The sequence below is a fragment of the Neopsephotus bourkii genome, unplaced genomic scaffold, assembly GCF_033783945.1.
Source record: "Neopsephotus bourkii isolate Nb327-2 ecotype Australia unplaced genomic scaffold, CSIRO-AGI_Nbou_v1 NB_257, whole genome shotgun sequence".
Lineage (NCBI taxonomy): Eukaryota > Metazoa > Chordata > Aves > Psittaciformes > Psittacidae > Neopsephotus > Neopsephotus bourkii.
Window position 1 is genome coordinate 1,525,394 of NW_026900766.1, and position 23,300 is coordinate 1,548,693.

At 38.5% G+C, this 23,300-nt stretch overlaps 1 protein-coding gene across 1 annotated transcript in view; it reads right to left on the bottom strand.

Annotated features, from left to right (window-relative positions):
• Positions 1 to 23,300, bottom strand: part of ITGA8 (integrin subunit alpha 8) — a 111,355-nt gene that overhangs the window by 85,489 nt on the left and 2,566 nt on the right. The window contains exons 3-11 of the mRNA XM_061346111.1: positions 11,651 to 11,751; positions 9,067 to 9,190; positions 7,001 to 7,062; positions 5,958 to 6,003; positions 4,841 to 4,966; positions 3,885 to 3,929; positions 3,040 to 3,083; positions 2,030 to 2,086; positions 1,790 to 1,842 (exon numbers count right to left, since the gene is read on the bottom strand). Of these exons, the coding sequence (XP_061202095.1) occupies positions 1,790 to 1,842; positions 2,030 to 2,086; positions 3,040 to 3,083; positions 3,885 to 3,929; positions 4,841 to 4,966; positions 5,958 to 6,003; positions 7,001 to 7,062; positions 9,067 to 9,190; positions 11,651 to 11,751 (658 nt within the window). The remainder of the gene's footprint in view (positions 1 to 1,789; positions 1,843 to 2,029; positions 2,087 to 3,039; positions 3,084 to 3,884; positions 3,930 to 4,840; positions 4,967 to 5,957; positions 6,004 to 7,000; positions 7,063 to 9,066; positions 9,191 to 11,650; positions 11,752 to 23,300) is intronic.

Below are 23,300 nucleotides of genomic sequence, written 5' to 3' on the forward strand. Positions count from 1 at the left end.
TCAATTTCCCTATTCTGACTACAACCTGCTGTGGTGAAGATAAAAATGAAAGAGTCACCCCAGAACACCTTAAGAACTGCTGAAGCAGAAGGGTACACACAGCTTTTTTCCCTATGGTATGCCTAACCATTGAGCCTTGTCTTCAGTCCTGTCACAGCAAAGCATCATTCCTATTAATCTTTTCAGCATAGAACTACATCAGGTTTCTCATACTGATAAAGCCATCACATATCTTTTATCCTTAGATACACAGAAAAACCTAAGTGAATTTGAAGTGGTCATTTCCCTTTTACTTTTTCCCCCCTCTCTCTGTTTTACTCTCCCTTTCAGATAAATATTTGCATCAACTATATGTGCAAACTAGCAAAGGCAGACTACACATCTAATCAGACATGTTTATCAAGTAAAGCTTTTTGTGTTTTGTTTTCTATGGGATGTTTGGATCTCAGAGAGCGTCATTAGACTTCTTTTAAGATATAGACTGGGAGACCACACAGGCCTCAACAGCAGTTTGATTATACTATTGACATAAACTGTGGTCTTAGAGGTCCACAGAAAATACGAGACCTGCCAAGCAACCCTATGGTTCACAGGAAATAACCTGCACAGGAAATAGTTTGGTTCAGTGAAAAGTTAAATAGCAACTTCCCTAAAAGTCTAATGAGTGTCTATTGTAACTTAGCTTAATGTTTCTCCACCCTTTCACATGAGTAAAGTGCTATGGTACTATGACAAAATTTGACCTCAGAAACTTGGAAAGATCTGAGTGCTATGAAGCAGCTGAAACAGCTGAAACTTCTTTTGTTGTTATTGATGTTCTTATTGATTTTGGGTTTGGTGTGTTTTGTTTATTTGTTTTGGTTTGGAATTTCAATAACATTTTATCACCTTGTTATTTTTCTCTTTTCTTGTATCCTTCACTTTTTAAAGGGTCACTAGGTACTGAAGAGAAGCAATCATTTAGTCCAGAAGAAATATTCAAGGCACTATGTTTAAGCACATAATAAATCATCATAAGAAAAGAATATGAAGTAGACACATCCGAGACATTTTACAATAGGCAAGAGTATGCCGCAGCTCTAAATATAAACCTGGCTCACCTCTGTGCAGAATTCCAAAGCTTCATCTCCTTGCTAGAAAACTAGTATCAATATTCACTTGTTAAAGTCCTAATATGAAATATTCAATCAGACTTTACATGAGTTCAAAGTTAGCAAGTGGCTTGTTCAACAGGGCCTGAAATTCCTGAATGCCTTAGACGTGATCCTGGGAGGTGAGCAGCACTCTCCCTCAGTCAGGCACAATGCTGGTCATAACAACTATGGCCATTGACACTTTTTGGTCCTCTGGATGATGAAAATAGATGAGGAGCTTTTAAAATTGAGAAGTGAAGCTATGGATGGCCCACATGTGAGAAGGCTTACCTGCTTTTGAGAATGGGAAAATGAATTTTTGACTTTCACCTGTCTCTTCCCAGTAGTAGCTTGTGCTGTTTATTCACTGTTCTATAAGGATCTGTTTCCTAAGACATAAGACATTCCTGCTCTGCCACACTGTTTTGAATAAATATTCAGTAAGACAAACTCACCCAAACTAGGCCTGCAAATACTTGTGCCACTGCAGTTGATTGCAGAAAGATAAGCCTACATGAACAATTAAAATTACAAAAGCAGAGAAGCCAAGAGAAGCATTTTGAGGTACGAAGCACCTGAAAACCTATGTCTATTAATAAACATCAGGCATTGCTTCTATGAATGTTCAGTGGAGCTGAATATATTTGGTAACCTACCCATCATTGTTAACATCAGATACTGCAACAGTGTACCCAAAATAAGACGCCATCTGGAAATAAAAAACAACAGATAGGCTTTCACATATCAATTTAATTTATTTATTTTTTTTACTGATAATCCTCTTTGTTTCTGTGGTCATTAATTCTAAAATCTATTTTATATATATTTGAAGCTATGTTAATAAAACTATATCTTCTAGAGATATTATATTTGATCACATAGTTGTTTGACATTACCTGTTCACCAGTGAAATTCTGGATAAAGGTCAAGTCCGAAGAATTAATAATTGAGACCTGGTAACAGAAAAACATGGAAAGTTTCAAGCACAACATCACTGCAAACCAATCTGTCACACTGTGGCCAAGAAAAAACAATTATCTTCTGTCTTACCACAGTCTTCCTACAGGATCTTGAATGAGTCACTAAGACTTTATGAGTCTCATATAAATGTAAATAAATAATAAAAATGGGGAAATAAATCGGGAAAAGACTGCTTCTCTTCCTTACTGGACACTGAACAGAAGCCAATCAGATTGTCAGCTAATCAGTGACTACATTATTGGGCATGAAAACAGGAACTTATACTGTAAAGAAATATATGCATACATACATAAACATATAGGCACATACATACACACCTTTCCTCTGAAAAATGGTATGAACCAGTTCCAGAGACACAATGATTTCTGGGTTCGCAAAACTAGAGAATGTGTCTGTGGCTAGGGTCTCTGTTTCCCAGTCAAGTTAGTTCTGAAACTTTCTTTTCCTATGAGGTAAAAGATGCATCCACATACATATATCGTTTTCTCCCCTCACTTCTAACTTAGTATTTTGCATCTAGTATTAAGTGTATATACTTAGAGCACTTAAAATAAACAGTGGGTATGAATTATCTGAACTTGGACATCTCACCACTGCGAACACAGCATTGCACATGAAATATGCTAACCTAAGGGTAAGCTCAGGTCTGATAACACTCACTGGGTATAAGGATTCTGGTCATACTCAAAGTATGCTTGAAATTGCCTATTGTAAACAGACTTCAGAAGGGACTAAGCACTTAATATTCAAAAGTAAGGCATTTCAGCCCAGCCAAATAAGCCTGAGAGTGAAAGTCAGTAGCATTTTTCTCTTACTAGAAAGTTTAGGAACAAGGAGACAGAAAATATAATGTAGCCTTTAGCCTTCCAAAGAGTCTAACTGCCTTCTCGATATAAAAAGAATAAAATGTGGGTCCAGTACATACATAGCCAAAGTTCTGCGCTCCCCTTGGGACTCCAGCAACCAACTCTAAAAGGATAAATGATCAAACAGTGAACTGGTTATGCCACATGAGTCGTACATGCAAAATGTATCCCATGCCACTTAAATCTTCCTTGATATATAACACTTAGGATTTTGATTTGTTATCTGTATCAGAAGCACCTGAAAATCCCTTAAAGACATTTACTCCTAGGTTTTTAACTTCCCCTAAATGAACTAGTTGCATGAAACAGTACACCTTAAATTTTGAATACACTCATCCAGACAATTCTTTCTGCCTAGCATCAGTTAATAGCACAGCATTATAAAGCTGTCTTTCTCCAGAAGCATCTGAATGTTATCTCCTAGCCTGGGCTGTGATGTTTATGTGGCAGTCAGAAGTGTGCTTTTAGCATGTACAGACATTTCCAAGCCATGTTGCACCTGGCCAGTCATATGCTGAGGTCCAGCAACCTCTATGCAGGTGAGTAACTTGGATATGGACTGAAAGACTGTACAAGAATGCACTGTTGGCTCTACATGTTACAACTGGTCACCAAACTGGCTAAATAAAGTGAGCTTGGATGGTTCCAGCTACCATGTCGTCACAGCTCTAACTTCTGAACAGATGCATGGCTAGAATACCTTAGCAACAGATTCAGACTTCTGGGTTACTTACATTCTGATTCGTTAAGATATGTATTCTAAGGAAATATTTGCTTCTGAGAATATTTGGTACAGATAGCTTTAATCTCACCAATATTTCAAATGTATGCACTTGCACAAAGACCCAAAATGAGGAAATGAATAGCTGCATGGCCACGCAGTTTCAAGTACCTAGCTTCTTACCTTGTTCAGAATCCCCAGTAAATTCCCCAGCAGCCACTGAGTATCCTGTTTAAAGGTAAATGATAAGAAAAACACTTGATAAACCATTTATTAAAAAAAAAATAAAAATGAAAGGTTCATCAGATTTTTCTGTTCACCAGATCAGCACAATGCAATTTTTCTAACATCAGTATACTAAAACTATGCGGAAGAAAGGGAAAACTGTTTATCATCTTATTATAGCTAAATTAAGGGTAGGCCTGAATGTATAATAAATCTACCCCTTTTCTCAAAAAAAAAAAAAAAAAAAAGAGCTTTTAAATCATTGACACTTCATAATTTATCTGAAAAACCAGCAGCTACTGCGGTGGTTTGCCCTAAACAGCTACTGACACAATTTAGGTCTTCATTACTGTACTGTAACATCTGAGCATCCTGTTTTAGCCTACACGGAAGACAGATTTCCAAAGATGCAGTGAAGTACCTCCTGGAGCTTTAGTAAACCTGTGAGATAATTGCTGCTGACACAGTAAAGACTTTTGGATTTTATCAGGGACTTTAGTTTCAAATCTATGGGCAGAGGTTAAAGGATGCATCTTTGCCTTCAAATTCCACTGCATCTTTTCTATATTTATGTGAAGAAAAAACTGTCTTACATACAGAGACACGTGAATATCATTACAAAAAATAATATATAATTGGGAACATTTTGTATTTCTGCTTAATTATTTAAGATCAAATAATAAGAACCCCAATGAGCCATTTAAATTCTCAACCCCCAAACCCGGTCCCCATGCATAACTTTAAGCATGGTCATAATCCTGTTGAAGTAACTAACAAAATACTAATTTGCTGTTGTGCAGAACATGTTCAAATCATCTCAAAATTGGGACATTAGTAATTTAGGGCTACTTTTCAATATATGTAAGCCCCATGGTCTTAGAACATATTGCTAACTGGCACAGAGATTAGCTTACCCATGTAATTGTCATCATATGAGGGTGGCGCCACTCCTGTTTGCTTCTCTCGTGCCAGTTTCCTCAGAATATCCTTGAAGGAATAATTTGCAATGATATCCACAATACTTGCAGTGATTACCTGACCTGGATTCAAATAACTTCATAAATGAAAGGAGCATAAAGGAGAGCCAGTTTCTAGAAAACAGGGCTAGCAGTACATCAGAACAGAGCTGAAGGGATAATATAGCACAGATGCAAAGAGCAGATATTTTCTCCCAATCTTTCTCCATTATTACTCTGAAAGTCCTAAGAGTGGACATAAATCAGTACAATAGGCATTGAGACTATTGAACTACAATAAAAACATCTTGAGACCCACATCAAGGTGCTGATTCAAACTAAAGTCTATCATTTTCAGGCTCAGCTACCTTTTGATGGTGTACTGTATAAATGTAGTAGATCAGTGGAAGCAATTTTTTAATGAAGAATTCAAAGCTATGAATTCCATACCATCATAATCAACTAGATCTTCCTCCACTAATGGCAATGCAAAACCACACACTAATGAGCCAGACAATGGGCAAGTTGGTAGTCAGTGTCTGAGAAATAAACTACATGACATGTCAGAACAGGTTAAAGCAAAAATACCCTTTTAACCCTTTACCAAAACCACTTCAGGCTTTATCTACATGAGAAACTACATCTTAGAAATCACAGTGATGCCACAAATAAACTAAAAATATATGCAGATAGCAACAAAAAGGTGGTGTTCACAAATAAATAAGTGAAAAAACCTGAAAGTATTGCATTCATTGCACAAACTTTAGCTATTTTTAAAACTGCAGTATTTCTAGGGGAAAAGTATGCTTACTAATCAAATGACAAATGTGCTAAAATGGCAACATAAGAAGTTACTTCTATTTGTTTCGCCTCCTACCCAACCTTCATCCTGAGTTTTCTCTGACTTACTGTTATCCTCAATTGCTTGCTAAACAATTCCTCTGACTTATATTTGCTGAAAATAAGACCAGAGACTGGTTATCTTAAACTGAGAAAAAAATGGAAATCTAGTACAACATTCTCAATACTTTCTGCTTCACTTCTTAGATCAAGTTAACCAGCCAGATGAACATACCTTGCCAATAAAAACTACCAGGCCCGCCTACTATGAGGTCTCCATTCTACAAAAAGCAGAATTGAATAAAATTACACAACAAAAGAACACAACAAAATTAAGCGTGCATGGGAAAAACAATTTAAATGACCAAAAGAATATCAGAATCACGACAAAGGAGAATAGCTCCACACAAGGAAATGATGTAGGTGTGTGGACGTACAGGGAAAGCCACAGTCAAATAAAGTTAAGATCACCCTACGCATCTTCATTTGAATGAAAGCCATAATTTTTTTTAGCACTAACATAGCACTCTAAAAATTGTTGATTATTTGTAACAAAGTCAGCATAAAAGAGGGTATTTGCATTCAGTGAAGCAACACAATGCTTTACAGAAAATACACTTTCGTCTACTGTACCACGAAGTCTTTACTCCTTGACTATTAATTGTGTGAATAACTATGTAGGTGCAGAACACTGAAAACAATAGCAATGATCAAAGTTATGTGAGGTCCTGGTGCTGTAATAATGGCACATGTAATTACAATAATTGCAGTTTATTCTTTGGCCCATAATGTTGTTTCTGGATCTGCCTGGCATATAAGAACAACTAGCTATTTCCCCTAAGCACTTTCACTGTCACCTCCAAAAAGAATGGTCTTACTCAATGACTTCTCTGACTCCAAAAGCATCTTTATGCAAGCTATTTTAACTTTTAAAAACTAGCTGGTACCCGCCCATTATTTCCTGAAAGTCAGGTCTTTGGATAGAATTGTAACTGGGACGCACTGAGATAAAAGAACATACAAATTTTTGCCTAATTATTAAGACAGACTGAGCAGTCAGATTGGAATGCTGCCAATTGATAAACTAGTGCTGATTTCAGTATTTCTTTTATTAATGAAACCAGGAAGTTTGAAGCTTGCAAAGGGGGAAAAAACTTGCAAAAACTTCACAAAACTGCCTATATGCAACAGCATGGGTAAACTCTCGATCACTTGTGCTTGAACGCTGGTGATATATCAGAATTACATTTGTAAAGTATTTCGGAAGAATAATCTCACCTTGTAAAAATCTAAGCTGAAACCTGCTTGACAAAAGCCTTGTCCTTCGGGATCTGCATTGCCTGCAATTATGAACACAGAAGACTTTTACTGATTTCACAGTACATATGGAAGACAGCTTACACATCCCTGGAACTGTAAGGCTGTAAATGCAAAACTATCAAACTACATGAAAAGATATGCATCCTTTTTTAGAAGAGACAAAGCAAAACAAGACTTTTTACAGGATCCTGAACAGGCAGCTCCCTTGTGAAGATTTTGAATAACAGGAGCAGGAATACAGGAGTTACTCAGGACTTCCACCTCTCAGTGCTAAGGAAGGACTTTTGCAACAACTACCAGGGATTCAGTTTGAATTTGGCTAGACATACAAAAGTAAACAACTTGACAAGAAATCCTAGAATGGTCACCAGTCTGCTCTGCCTTAAACACAAGAATAAGTGTTTACCAAGGCATTCTCAAAAAATGCTGACATAGTAGATGGCTCAGCATGGGTCAATGTTCAGATGACATTTGGTTATCTGTACTATGGCTAGGGAAAGGGTACATGTCCTTCAAAAAGGCCAGGCCTTTAACTGATATACATTTGGTCAATGAGAACTGATTTGTAATATAATTTTGGATGCAGATTTATACATGCAAAACCATCCTTCCAGCTTCTGTCCACTTTCATTTCTAGTCTCCAAATCCTGATATAATTGTACAAAGTATCTTGGCATGCATTTTAGGGTTTTCCTGTGAGTGTTGGAATGCTGGAAGTGTGCAGGATTGGGAAACTGGGAGCAGGAATGGTTACTTGAACTCTCTCTTCAAATGTAATAAGCCTTTGGCAAAGCCCCACTGATAAACAGATTTTCTGATAGGCCATGGAAAGCATTATTGGGCTACATTATTATCACGTATCTGTCAAGATGTCAAGAAAATCCAGCTACACGAAGTGGTGCTGTCTCTAAATCTCCACAGGAAGGAGCCCTTTTAATTATGTGAAGTATCTGATTTTTCTGTAAAATGCCTGTTACTTTCTTGACAAAATCAGAAACTCAAAGGTAGAAACACAGTTTGCAATAGGGGAACAGTTAAAGATGTGTTTTGAAATTAGCCCATGTGCACAGGGCAAGAATGCTAGCTGCAAAGGCAGAGTCTTTTTTATCACGACAAGGAACAGCATCATAGATTTGCTTCCACAGTTTCCCCTCAAAGGGATAGGTAAGCCCATCGTATTTGCTGCCTAACACACATTACCTTTAGAAACGTAACTGAAAGAACAATTTTCTGATCTGTGAATGTACAAACTGCCACAGTCCTAGCCCGGCCTAAAGCTCAGTAAAATCACTGGATACTTCATATTGATTTTAATAGTGTGGAGCACTGAGGTTAATGAAGGTATTAAGAATCATCATAAACACTTAAGACACAGGATGCTGAACAGGATGAACGACTGATATAATCGAACGTGTAGCATTTTCTGCAGACTTCTAGGTAACTGAACTTGGTTCTAAATATACATGCATTTTTTCCCTATGCCCCTAGAAGTAAGGCCCAGAGATGGCTATCACATCCTCAAAACAGCACAGAGAAGAATGCAGAACAGCACTGCTAATGCGCATGGCTTTCTTCCATGCTGGAAGTTCTTCATAAATGAGCTATTGTGGATAGTATTGGCATGAATGGTGTAGAGGCTGTGTTTCTGTTTTGGTCTTCAGATGGTGATCCTGTGATGAGAGATTTATACTCAGCATAAGCATGAATAATTGGTTAAAAATGCTATTTGGTTCTTACCTAGATTTGTTTGCTACATTTTAAAGCCATTTAAATTGAACCAACTATAATTCATCACTATAACTGCGTAAGCTTAATTTACTTAATTTTTCCTCTTTCAATTAAACAATAAAGCACACAATTACAGGCATATAATTGAATGTCAATTTTTCTCTAAACCCTCATCCAGTGCAATAATGTCATATAGTAATCTTCATTCAACCAAGACTGTGTGAAGACTGAAAGGATAAAAGCACAGAGTACAGTATCAATTCCTCCAACACAGGATTGCTCCTATTTATACTTACTGTTGCGACAGGGTGAATATTCAGCATAGGCACTGAAGTTCTGAATTGCTACATAGCAGGTGCCAACAGGGTCTTTTTCAGGGCTGTCTTTAAGGGTTCTCCAATGATATAAGGGAGCACAAGCCTATCAAAACAGAAACAATGTTGTACGCACCTTTCACATACTCACCTATCTGGCAATTGTAGTTAATAAGCAGTGTATGAGGATTCTCTCCAGTACTGTATCATTCATTCACAATGTATTGACAGAAGAAAATGCAGGACCACTGCTTCTTATAGTTTCATTATAACCTGAAAAGCATAATCTGATCTTTCACTTATACCTCTTTGTAGGTGAAATCTGTCAGGGAATACCACTCACATTAAAGCATATGTTACAGATACCCTCTAAGCCTGCCTTGTAAGTGATATATTTGCTCTATTACTGCTCATGAACAAGATTTGATCCCATAGTTTAAGACAGAGATCACATACATGTGGCTGAAGACATTCATACTTCTGTCCTGATATGTCTTAAAATAATGGGTGTTGCTGTTATTATATTCAGAAGGAAATTTGTTGTGTCAGATTATCACAATCATGAGATTGTGTCTTCTTATAAAACCTTAGTTTAAATCTTTAGAGAGATGGTACAGCTATAACAGATTCAACAGTCTCTGGGTGAACGTGTTTTTTCTAAGTTCTGGCTACTGAACTAATTTGATCTGTGTTATAGTAGTGGTGTTACAAACATTGCAGTGTAAGGATAAAAGATATACAAGCGGTAAAGAGAGTGACATCATCTTTTTTGAAAGTAACTCAGATAATTGGAAAAATAAAAAAGATAAGCTGTCAGGTATGCAAGTCATTGTTTAGGGGCTCCTGTGACCTAAAACTTTTCAACTGGCAGGGTGGTGGAGACACTAATTCTCCCTACAGCCTTGCCTCTGTAAGATACAAACAAATCCTTTGTTCATTTCCTACCTTGTCTTACTTCTCCAATCAGAAACCTGTCTACCTCTGGCAAGGTTTTGTTATTATTCACAGTACTGTATAAACCTTCATTCTGCATTCAGTTCCGAATGGATGAACCACTGTGCTACTCAGTGCTTACCAAGGAAGTCAGTGCTTCTGGAACAATGGTTTAAGGAACTGGGACTCTTAGTATGTCTCTGCCTAGAAGACCTTACAGATTAAAACAGGAAGCAAAACCAGAGTGCAGTAAAGAAGAGTATGTATCCTATGAGCATGATTTTAGGTACATTTGACATTGATTAAAACAGATTGAAATGAGCTCAATATAAGCATAACTGTTGACCTGACGCAGTTTCCATCACATCTGAGTTTTAAAAAAATAGAAGTTTCTGACAGCTTAGTGACATTTTCTTTTTCTCTTCTTTCAAAGCTTAAAAGGCAGTTTTTTTCTACCTTCACCCTTCACATTTTTGCTTGAAAAGTGTTGACTATATGTCTGTTTCAGAAAGCCTGAGAAGAGTTATCAGAGGCAAACCAAAGTCTGGTCAGTACAGACACAGCACATCAGTTGGTGCTGAGGTTTTCTGTTCACTTGATTAAGATTCACCAAATGATGATAAAGAAGCTTTATTTCTGGTTTTGAACTGTTGTTTAGTGGAGTACATAAAATGAAAAATCTTCAGCTATTTTTAGCATTTTTACATCCACTTAGCTCTGTAACACAACAGGGTGTTGTTTTATTCATCACCTATTTCATGTCAAAATGATTCCCTAGGTTAACCACAAGGCATACTACATAAGGGAAAGCATTTCCTTTAGACTTCTTCCCTTATGGCTAGTTCCTGAGTAATAACTGGAAGTTTTAAGTAAATCCCAAGACACAAACTGTGGCTTTGCAACTGTAAAAACTAACAAAATTAATGACCAAATTAATTATTCTTATCACAGTTATTTCAGTTGCATTTTTGATGTAAACCTTTGTGTAAATATAAAATGTCTATGTATAAGCATCATCACAGCTACTTTGATAAGCAATAAAAGTATCTGTCCCCTGCTGGGGTTCTCTATCAACACAGGTGAAATGCTCAGTGAAACTGAAAAACAGACATCGTACTTTGACAGCAGTCTTGATTAGGAACTTTCTTATGATTTTTTTTGTGGCTGCTTTACCAGGATTATGACACAGCTTTTCAAAACAATGTAAATGTGACAAAAGAAGTCAGTGCTTTCTCTTAGTAATGGGTCTTCAGCACAAAAATCTTGGCTTCCATTACATTCTGCATTTAACATTCCAGATAAATCTTAATAATACAAAACATTTTATAGTATATAGCTATCAGTTATTGTGTATCTCTAAAATATATTTGTTATCTGTTAAAAAATCATCATCTACTTCCATAAAAATATGGAATTCTGCTATTTTCATGACAGCAGGATTATCTTCACTCGGTCAGTTCAACCTGATTTTATAGGCTGCTTTCATTTTCCGAGTTATACACATAATCTGTTTTAGAATTCATGCATAAGTCTAGATTTTTTTCCATTATCTACACATAAAGAGCTATTAAAGATATACATTTGAGAAAAATAAACATTATCTCCAAATGAATACCGAATGCGTAAGACTTACCACAACTTTCTCCTTATGAGCCTTGACTGTTGCCCCAAACCACTGGTTTGTCTTAAACTCAATAGGTTCTCTGGTGCCGTTGACTTTAATTTTCCTGTTGTCTGACAAAGAAAGAAGCAGTTGACAGCTTATTTTCAAAAAGTATTACCCTGAGAATTACAGATACAAGTGAACAGACTGATGGGTATATCACATTGCATCCACTGTCATCATCCTATCAGCTTAATAGGAAATGGACTTTCTAGTATCATTTATGCTTTTTACTGGTCAGCAGAAAACAACTTAATTCACACATGAAAATTAAAAGTAATTACAGAAAAAAAAAAAAAAGGATTGAAAGAAGAAACCCTGTTTTCCCCTGCCAAAAAAAAACGCAGGCAAACAAAAAGGTTTAGTTGGAATTTATGATAAAGAATGAACAAGAATCTACAAAAGTAGGTGAAAAACCCTGAAACGTTTTCTCATGCGTGGTAGAAGCTTCCCATGCCATGCAAAAAACCATGTTCTGTAATTAGTTTTTGTCAAACAAATGACATTTCTCAGCATGCTTATTCAAAGACCAACACTATAGATAGCAAAGGACTTAGTTCTTAACAGAATTACATGTGTACACACTGCCACAAGAGACAGCTTCTTAATGTTGCTTTATATACACTCTTGCAGATGTCAGCATAAGAGAAGCCATCTGGGCAAAGACTCAGGCCAATTATAATGCATTTCAGGTTTTAATAAAAAGCAGACATCCCTTCCTTTCACCCTCAGTTCTCTGAAGTAAACTGATTTCCCATATGTTCATGAGCTATGCTCTTCCCTTACCAGTCACTCCTAATGAACTTCTCAATTTATACACAAGGAGGGTATTACTCCTTCCCCCTTATATCTGCATTCCCTTATGTTTGCTTCTGCTTCCTATCAGGAGAGATTTCACAAGAATCAATCCTTTTTATTCAGTATATGTGAAAATAAAACTATATACTATCTACCTTAGAACGTAGGGAAAAAAGTATGCCAGATTATATTCTATGGATTTGCACACAATTTTTAAACCTGCGGAAAAATGCAGTCAACTCTTTGAAAAGCCAACACTTCCTGGGATTTGCCCAATAGGAATAGAGGAGATTCCTGAATGCTTTTCTAGGATGTTGGATCACCAGTTACTTTAGCTCATGGTAACCTCATTAATGTTACAGATATAAACTGAAGTAGCAAGAAAAATACATTTTATTTGGAGGACAGGGGTACTCTGTATTTTTTTCTAATAAGAAGAAAAGCTGAATAAGAATACATCTGGGAAAGTCTGAAGGTCTCTGAGAAAACATCATCCTTCATACAAATACTTGGTTTTGTGCTGCTCCAGTTACAGGAGCTAGTATGGAAATCCATGCTTAGGGATAGGAGAGAGAGAAATTTTACGAACATTTAGATCTTAAAAATTCAGGAAGTGTAACTTAAAGTCAATCAAAAATATTCATTTTTAGAATATATTTCATTTAAGTTTGCCAAAACTTAAAGAGTGTGTGAGACAGTGACACACTGCATTGCAGGAGCTGCCAGCTTCTCCCTAGCTGTTGGCAGCATCACTTGTGATTATTTTTCCCAATGAAGTCAGACAATTTCAAACTTTAAAGGTTTCTTTTTCCTATTTTAATGCTCCTGCAAATCTGAACATGATCAATGTCCACAGATGAGGTCCTGATAGAAACAAAGCTTTTGAAGCTTGAAAATCAGCCATGGTCAGCTTACAGCAGCCAATGCTAGCCTGGGTCTGAGGATACTCCTACCAGTACTCTAACTTAAAAAGAGCTTACATTTCCAATCAAAACAGCATACTTGTCTACTGGCAAAGTATATCAGAATCTGAAAAGAAGTTAGGTTTAAAACTAGGGCAACTGTTTGCAAGATTTGTAAAACCACAGCTGGATTTGCCAGTAAATCTGCAAGAACTGTCCACACACCCACTGCACTTAGTGGCACATGGTGTAGTACGAATCTTCCATCATGTGATGTGGGATTTTCATTATAAAATGATTAGTAAATCACCACAGACACTATTAATAAATAGCTTTTTTTCCCCCTAACTAAATCCCTTTTGTTAGAAATTCTCTAATCAGCTTTGTTCAGGATCCATATTCCCAGTTTCCAAGGTTGTGCCTTAAAATACAGTTTCATTTTTGTATCTAACAACCAATCAATATTTCAGATTGCTGTAAAACCATTACTGCTTCCCCTCCAACTTTATGAAAATGAAGCTATATACACAACTAACTTGCCTGAATACAGTAGACCATTATTACTGTGCCCTGGTTGTATTCAGTTAGACAACAAGCCTCTGAATGAAGCCACTGCAAATGTCCACTTCTGAGCTAGTCATCCACTTAGAGATGCGGTAGGTAGGTCACAGGTTCTCACCCTAAAGCAAGTATCTGAGAAGGTCAGATGAACCATGGCCTAAATGTACTCTTTTTTTCTTTACCAACTGTAGATAGATGTGGGTGACCAATTTAGACCAGACTCAGGTAAAAACTATTTATTTACTCAGATAAATCCCAATCCAATTAAAAAAAAAAAAGGTTTTATTTGTGTCTTTGATACATCCCTCAAAACTGTGTTATCTAAACATTTGAAAAATAACACGTCTATACCCTGACAGCACCCTTATATGACAGGGAAATATCTCTCCTTGTGTTATTTATGGCGATCTGAGGCCTACAGGCTATTGTCTTATACTGTACCTTACCCAGGGGCTAAGCTGTAATTCTGTGAACAGCAGAAACTTGGCTTGAATTCAGGTTGCATTTAAATGTCATCTTTTATTCTGGAAGAGAATGCCTGGCCCCTTTTAGGAAGGAGTCCAGGCTATCTTGTATCACGATACGTGACACTAGTGTAAGGACAGCCAGAATACAAGGCAGCAGCTGGGCTGGGCACACAACGCCTGAGCTTGTCCACAGAGCGGTCCAGCAAGTGCCTCGAGTACCAGCTGGACCGCTTCAGAGCCAGCCCAGGAGCTGTTCCAGATGGTCAACAGTCTGGATGACTCGCAAATTTGGCTTCAAATTCAGCCCTGGAGTTACTCTTAATTCTACTGCCTAAGACAGGAGTCTGTATTGCAGGCTAAGGCCCAGACAAGCAGAAGTATACAAAGAGCAGACACATGTACAAATGTAAATGTAGGTGCAAGGGCATCCTTAAACTGCATTTCAGCAACACAAAAGCATCTAATTTTCTGCAGTAGGAGCCAAGACTCCTATACATTGCTACTTCCCCACAATCCAGAAGCAGCTCTGGAGATGATGAAATATGATTCTCAAAGTCAGCATTCTGTCACCCAGTCTTTTAGACTTGAGGTACCTAGGGACTACGAAAGGGGAAAAAGCCCCTTAAAACGCCAAAGGAGTAGCTGGACAAGCAGAAAAGTCTGAATTCAGTAAGTAGCAAACCTATGTAAAAATAGCACTGCAGAGATTAATTTTTAGGAATTAGAACATGAACCTAGAGCAAGTGTTAATGCCAATCCATCATTTCCACACATTAAACTAAATTTGGTGCTTTCTATGGTGACTGGTCTCTCAGTCACTGAGTCAGCACATTATAAACTGTTTAACAGGCATGAATCAAACATTACTCTTGTAAATATTTCTTTGTTGTAGTAACCAGCATCTGCATAAGAAACAGATGTATTTGCAAACACCGACAGTGGCTCATTGTGATTCATTTGGCTCTTTAAAACTAGAAGTAAAAAGTGCATCCTCTAGTATAACTTGAAAATATTCAAATGAACAAAAGCAGATAAAAACGTTTTAATCAAACTTAACATAGGGAAAAAATGCTTTTAATCGAAGCACCAAATCCAGCTAGGTAATACACCTGTAACTGTGTCAGGGAAGTTTCTCACTGTTCAGGAACTTTGAAAAGTGTTATTTTTACTTGCTCCATGTGTGTTTGCCTGTGTCTACTGGATAAACACAGATGACCATTACCAAGCACCTGCAGCAGGCTCAGTTACACTCTGCTCCCTAAGCTGTACCTACTCAAGATTACAACCAGTATGGCAAATCCCTTTCAAATGCCTGTTCTGATACATGTGTGTATGTATCTATGCACATCCATACAGATAAATAAATATAGACAACACAAAATGTGAAACGTATATTTCATATATTTATACATAATTATATATAAATACAGTAGAGGTGAATAATCACCTCAACCTATCTATAATTATATAAAATGGGTATACAAACATATAAAACCAACAAACATTTATATTTATATAAATACATATAGGTCAAGGAAAGTGAATATCCCCCTCACATGGAGACAAGACCTGGTATGCTATGTACAGTTTTGAGACACCAGTACAAGATTTGCAGATGTTTGGTCCAAAGAAGGAAACACAAAAGAGGATCTATTTGCATTTCATCCGGTGTGTAACAGGTAGAGAGAAGAGAAAGCCGAAGTCCCATCTGACGCATGCAGCAGAAAGAAAAGAGGCAACACACACAAGCTGCAGAAAGGGAATTTCTGATCAGATATAAAGAACAAACTCTTCTAAATGAGGGTGATTGAGCACTGGAGCAGGATACCTAAAGAGGCTATGGCATCTCCATCCTTGAGTAGCTTCAGAACATGGTTACACAAGCCTTTGAGCAGCCTAATTTAACTTTGAAATGAGCATCATTAGGTTCCTGGCTTACAGAAGGGAAGAGAAAGAGGGAAGGGCTCGTACTGGCATACATGGTTCCATATTATAGAAGTGAGGGAAGAGAGAACACGTTATCTACCCTATGACCATGGCAGAGTAGTATCATTTTGGTATTACTACCATAAAAGATTCCAATGATAACACCCATTTCTAAGCAAAGGGAAGTCAGTAACATTTACAGGGTCATTGCTACTACACGCTCAACAGAGCAACAGAATACAAATGCAAAGCTGAAGACTATGATCTACAGAACCAAGACACAGAATTGCTTTCAACATTAATACTGGGGCAAAAAGACTCTATAGTGTTTAGAGACAGCAAGGATATGCAAAACCCTTGCATAACAAGAAAAGTTGCTTCTATTTGGGGATTTATCTGACTCTGCAAACCTCTACTGAATTTCTGGTTTGTATTGTGCCTTAGATGCTATTCAAATGAGTTATTTTAATTTAATAGATCATATCTAGAGAGCTTTATTTGGACTTTCATTCCATGAATCAAGAAAAAAAGAATCACCAGACCCAAAAGGATTTTCTTCCCCTCAGTACAATCTGATCAAAAACATATTAAGACCTCAGAGCTTGAACTAACATAGCTAAGGGTATTTTTTCCCTTCTTTAGATAAGGCTGATACTTATAAAAGAAACTCATGAGGGTCTATTATAAATCAGAATGCTACAAGTGAACCATGAGGCTCCAGATAAGGTCTTTCTGGCACAGTGGACTGAAATGTGTCAACATTTAAAAGAACAGTGAAGTTCTCCCTCAGTACTTTCTCTTCAGACGCAAATTCTGTTTTGTAACAGGATTCTAATTTTTCCCTAGAATCTTAACCATCTCTACAGCTAACGAGTTTTTCATGTAACTAAACCTCTCAAGTCCCACAATACATCCTTTCCTTACACAGTACCTGGGTTCTGTTACAATCAGCTCAACTGCTGGCCAGAGCAGCTCATGTTTTTTATCAACTGCACGCTTGGCCAGAACTGATCTACATCCCACTGCCCTGTTCCTCTTCAGAGGCTGTTCAACTTTTCTCCAACTAGTTTAGAAAAATAAACCTGTTTTACTAAAACTGGTAAAGTTAATTGATTGCAAAGACAACACCTCAGTGACTTCTGGAAACTTGGGAGAAGTGGTATCTAAAAATCTGCCTTTAGGAGCTAATTTAAAACATAAAAACTTGTTGCAGCCTGCTAAGTATTGGAATTAAAAGTTACTATTATAATGAGTTTCTGAAATCTGAACTATTAGCTTTTTACTAGATTTCAAATGCAACAGTGGACTTCAGGGGTGTCCTGGGTTTAGCAGCAGCAGTCATTTTTTCTCCTTCTTGGTAGCTGGTGCAGTGCTGTGTTTTGACTTTCGGGCTCGGAACAAAGCTGATAAAAATGATGTTTTGGTTTGGCCAAGGACTTTGTGAGTCTCATGCTCTGCCAGGGAGGAGGGGAGGCCGGGAGGAAGCAGAGACAGGACACCTGACCCAAACTGACCAAAGAGGTATTCCATACCACAGCACGTCATGCCGAGGGGGGAACTGGGGGGGAACCCGGAAGGAGAGGGGGTCGGCCGGGTCGGACTGGCGGTTCGGCGCGTGGTATTGTACTCCTTTCCTTTGCTGTTTTCTCTTATCATTGTTGTCGTTGGTGGTAGCAGTGGTGATTCGTATTGTACCTTAGTTACTAAACTGTTCTTATCTCAAGCCGTGGGAGTTGCATTTCTTTTTGATTCTCCTCTCCGTTCCCCCAGGAGTAGGGGGAGGGCAAGAAGGGGGGGGAGTGGGTAACAAGCTGTCTGGCTGTGGGTTAAACCACGACAAGGGGGCATTTAAGTTTGAATCTGGCTGCAAGATGCTTTGAGTGGTTCTTAAGTTCCCCAGTTAATCAAGCGGGGAGAAAGATTTCTTCATATTGCTCTCCTGCTACCTCTCCTGGCAGCTGAACGGAAGAGCACCCAGTTTAAACAAGGACTTGGTAATTTTACCTCAATGCTAAAGCAGAAATAGTCATTGTAAACCTCTTTTCATAATAGAGAAATTGAAAAGGAGAAGTTATCTTTGTGTAGTTTAAGAAAGCAAAGACAGATCACAGCTCTTTAATATAATGCCAACACTTGTTCCCCTGTTCTATCACTGAGTTTCAGAGTATCACAGCCTTCCACTGCAATGCAATAGGATGGCTTTACAGAGCAGGGAAACAAGGGAGAAGAGTCTCTGCCCTTCAGTCCGTATCTCCTGCAGTAAGGGGATACTAAAAACCCTTCCATTATACTTTATCTCAGTTTTATGCTGCAATGGAGCAGGCTAAAGCACTAGTTGTGCTTTCAAGGGCAGTGCTTTCAGCTTTCAAGAAGCTTTCAAGCTTCTTCCCAGAGTCTTGAGCCCAGTGCCCAGATTTAGGGAGCTTTAAAGAACTGCAAACATGGAACTGCAGAGTCACTGCTGTATCAACAGCAGGAAACATGAAGAGTTCCTGCTAAAGCCCCTTCTTGGCTGAAGGCCATAACACTGGCCAACCCATATGGGAATGTCCAGTTACATGACTTGCTTACAGGTGGGTTGGCTCAAATCCTACAGCATATCAAAATTTCATCCTCCTTCCCATCTCTGCTCCTTGCCCCTTGTCAGGAACTGTATTTCATCAATAGGATTAATTAATGATGTCAGTTTGTAAGTAAATCACTTCACTGCTTTGGAAATCCCTGGATTAGCTTCTGTGAAGACCAGAGAGAGGTGAGCTCAGCAATTTAGTTGACAGCTGGGAAGAATTGCTGGTTGAACAATTTCAGTCAGGTGGCATTACTTTTAGGAATGGGATGCAGATACTCCTGCACCTCTGTTAACTCCAACAAAGCTATTTTCTCAACAGAGAAGTTTAGCCATACACATTTCCACACAAACACAAGTTATGCATCTGCTCATAGCACTCAGACCAGGTTGGGCATCCCGTCATACGCATGGTGTCACAGAGATAATTTTAGGTGTAGCCTTGGTCCTGGGTATCAGTGTTAGTAGTAAGGATCCCAGTCTGACAGCTGGACCATGGCACTCAGAAGTAATGACACATTTTTTAAAGGTGTTCTTATATCTTTCACTAGGAATTGAGGACTGCATTGAATACTGAGTGTTCCTACTTGGAACATTAGTTATCAATGCAATGTCTACTCCCTCATGTGATCTTAATTTCTGAGAAAAAAAGGAACATGAGAGCTTCACAAGCAATAATGATTTGCCTTTTGTCATTTAGAGCTTATGTGACACAAAGAATGGAGTTTAGTCCTGAGTGTCACAGCTGTGTGGTGGAGGGAATTTGGCTGTACCTTGCCAGTTACCCTGGGTGCAATTCTTGCACTATCAGATCTCTGATCCATTGGGAAATATTACAGTTGTCTTACACCAATGTCAAAATATCAGGTCCAGTTAGGCTTAGCACTTGTGTTCTCCTTTCAGGACTCAAGTATTATTCACAAATAAAATTCTTCAACAAATCAGCCTTTACAGGACCAAAGACCATCATATCTCAGTGCTTACCATCATAATATTATCCCAAGCAAGCCTATTTTTTTTCCACCAAGGTGGCTGTCACTTAATTGGTTCCTTCAGATTACTTTCTGAACAAGTATCCCCTCTACCTTAAAGACACTATATACTTTACAAACTCAACACATTCTTTTTTCCTTCCTTCGTTCCCTTCCTTGACTTATAACCCTGATCTTGTTCATCGTTGCTCCTTAACAAGCCTTAAATGCATGGAGAGAGATTTTGTTCCTGTTTAGTTTGTTGTACTTCACACCCCCATAACAAGGCATATCTATCCATCCTCAGTATCTGTAAAATACTGAATAACTATAAACTAGCGCAAAGCAACTCCACACTGTAACATCATAATATTCAAGAATGTCCAGAATCTTGACTGAAGCTATCACAGAATACTAGTCAATGTCCTCACCGTTTTCACTTATTAGGACCAAGATGTTAATAGTATTCACACAAATGACATCAAAACATTTGCAAATGAAAGAACACTTCTTGAAACTCTGTTCTTGTGGAAACAGTAAGATAATGTGTACAGTTACATATGAGTCTTAGCAATTAGGTGTCCACTTACTTAAACACTCATCTGTGGCAGTAGAAGTCCAAATAACATCCAAGTGCATTGCACGTCCCCCCCCCTCAATGGCAGAACAAAACTTGCACTGAATGCAACATACCTGAGCTTCATTTGTGTATCCAGTCCTTGGAAATGGAAGACATGAGCCTCATGCCCATGTATAATTTAAGTCAGTGGTTTTCAACTACTTGGATTTGTTGATCTTTTGAATTTTTATATTATGGTGGAAATTTCATAGTTTCGTGACCTGCAGAAGCTAGCTTGGGATACAGTACTTGTGACTCTGCTTTTTTGCTTTTTTCTTTTTTTTTGCAATATTTATACAAGTCTTCCATTGAACTCTTGTAGCTGAAAAATACTGATTTAGTAAATTCTTTATCTATTTGTTGGGTCACACTGCCTTTTAAGTGTTACATTATCCTTTTCCTTTCTTTCTAGTTCCACTCAATTTTTACTTCTGAACTTAATTTAAAATGCTTTCAATTTTGCAGCAGTTTTGTCCCTTTTATTTTGCTTAATGAATCTAACTGAAAGAGCTGATATTATTTGGTTAGTCATGAAAAAAGGACTTTAAAAAGGAAGGCTTTGTATAAAAATGCATCAAAATGAAATCTTCCAGCTCTGAAGGAGCCTCTGTAGTTTTTCAGTTTTGTTTCAGAAAACATTCCCAAAGCTTTCCAAGACTTTTAAAAATCTTCTATGAGGCATGAAGCATTAATCTTTAAAATTAGAGCTGCTAGAGCTCAGTTTCCAGTCTTCTAACAATTACTGAGTGGTTTTGTTTTGGGAAAATGGATAATCTTGTGGCTAAGGAGCTGGAGGAGAAGAAAAAATCCTGAGTCAGTTACCAGTATCATCACCAACTTCCTCTATGATCTTTGACAACTCAGACTGACTTTTTTCTATTTATTAGAATAAATATAAAAGTGTGAATATAAATATAAAATGGGAATAGCAGCATTTCTGAGTGATGTTGTAGGGAGAAAGCATTGCAAGCACAAGGTGCCTGTACAAGAAAGCTGTAAACTGAAAATACCCCTATTTCTTAAGGACTGTCCAAGTCCCCTTAGGCATACAATGGTCAAAAGCTTCAAAAGGAAATGTGTGTAACAGACTATCTGAAATAATATATTTTAGAATAGAGCTCAGACTACCCTGTTTGGGAGAATAGAGAAAAAGATGGAGAACACTCTCCTCTAAGTAGTGTATTTCGGAGGAAAAAAACTGACATGAAATATACAACCATACTAAAGCAAAAAGAATCATCTAAGGCATGTTGGAGATGGCCCTTATGTTCCTGGCAATAAAGAACAGATGTTGATACAAGCTACACAAATCTTCCCAGGATCCCAGTCTGTGAGGTTAGCCGGCCAGTGAACAATGACGCCCTTACTGGCCTTGGTACTGGAACGAGATAGCTAACGATAACAGAATCACAGAATCCCAAAGGTTGGAAGGGACCTAAAATATCATCTAGTCCAACCCCCTGCAAGAGCAGGGTAACCTAGAGTACATCACACAGGAACTTGTCCAGGCAGGCCTTGAATATCTCCAACGTAGGAGACTCCACAACCCCCCTGGGCAACCTGTTCCAGTGCTCTGTCACTCTCACAGTAAAGAAGTTCTTCCTGATATTCACATGGAACCTCCTATGCTCCAGTTTACACCCACTGCCCCTTGTCCTATCACTGGACATCACTGAAAAAAACCTAGCTCCATCATCCTGACACTCAGCCTTTACATATTTGTAAACATTGATGAGGTCACCCCTCAGTCTCCTCCAAGCTAAGGAGACCCAGCTCCCTTAGCCTCTCCTCATAAGGGAGATGTTCCACTCCCTTAATCATCTTTGTGGCTCTGCGCTGGACTCTTTCAAGCAATTCCCTGTCCTTGAACTGAGGGGCCCAGAACTGGACACAATATTCCAGATGCGGCCTCACCAAGGCAGAACAGAGGGGGAGGAGAACCTCTCTTGACCTACTAACCACACCCTTTCTAATACATCCTAGGATGCCATTGGCCTTCTTGGCCACAAGGGCACATTGCTGGCTCATGGTCATCCTCCTATCCACCAGGACCCACCGGTCTCTTTCCCCTTCACTACTATCCAGCAGGTCAACCCCCAACCTGTACTGGTACATGGGGTTGTTCTTCCCCTGATGCAAGACTCTGCACTTGCCCTTGTTGAATTTCATCAAGTTTCTCCCTGCCCAACTCTCCAGCCTGTCCAGGTCTCGCTGAATGGCAGCACAGCCTTCTGGTGTGTCAGCCACTCCTCCCAGTTTAGTGTCATCAGTGAACTTGCTGACGGTACACTCAATTCCCTCATCCAGGCTGTTGATGAAAATATTAAACAGCACTGGTTCCAGCACCGAACCCTGAGGGACTCCACTAGTCGCAGACCTCCAGCTAGATTCTGCCCCATTAACCACAACTCTCTGCCTTCTTCCTTTCAGCCAGTTCTTGATCCACCTCACTACCTGATCGTCAAGCCCACACTTCCTTAGCTTATCTATGAGAATGCTGTGGGAGACAGTATCAAATGCCTTACTGAAATCAAGAAAAAACACATCTACCGCTCTACTATCATCCATCCACCTAGTCACTTCCTCATAGAAGGCTATAAGGTTGGTCAAACATGACTTCCCCTTGGTAAAACCATGTTGGCTGCTCTTAATGACCCCCTCATCCTTGATATGTCTAGAGATGGTGTCAAGAATAAGTTGTTCCATCACCTTTCCAGGGACGGAGGTAAGGCTGACCGGTCTGTAATTACCCAGGTCCTCCTTCTTACCCTTCTTATAGACTTGTGTGACATTTGCCATCCTCCAATCCT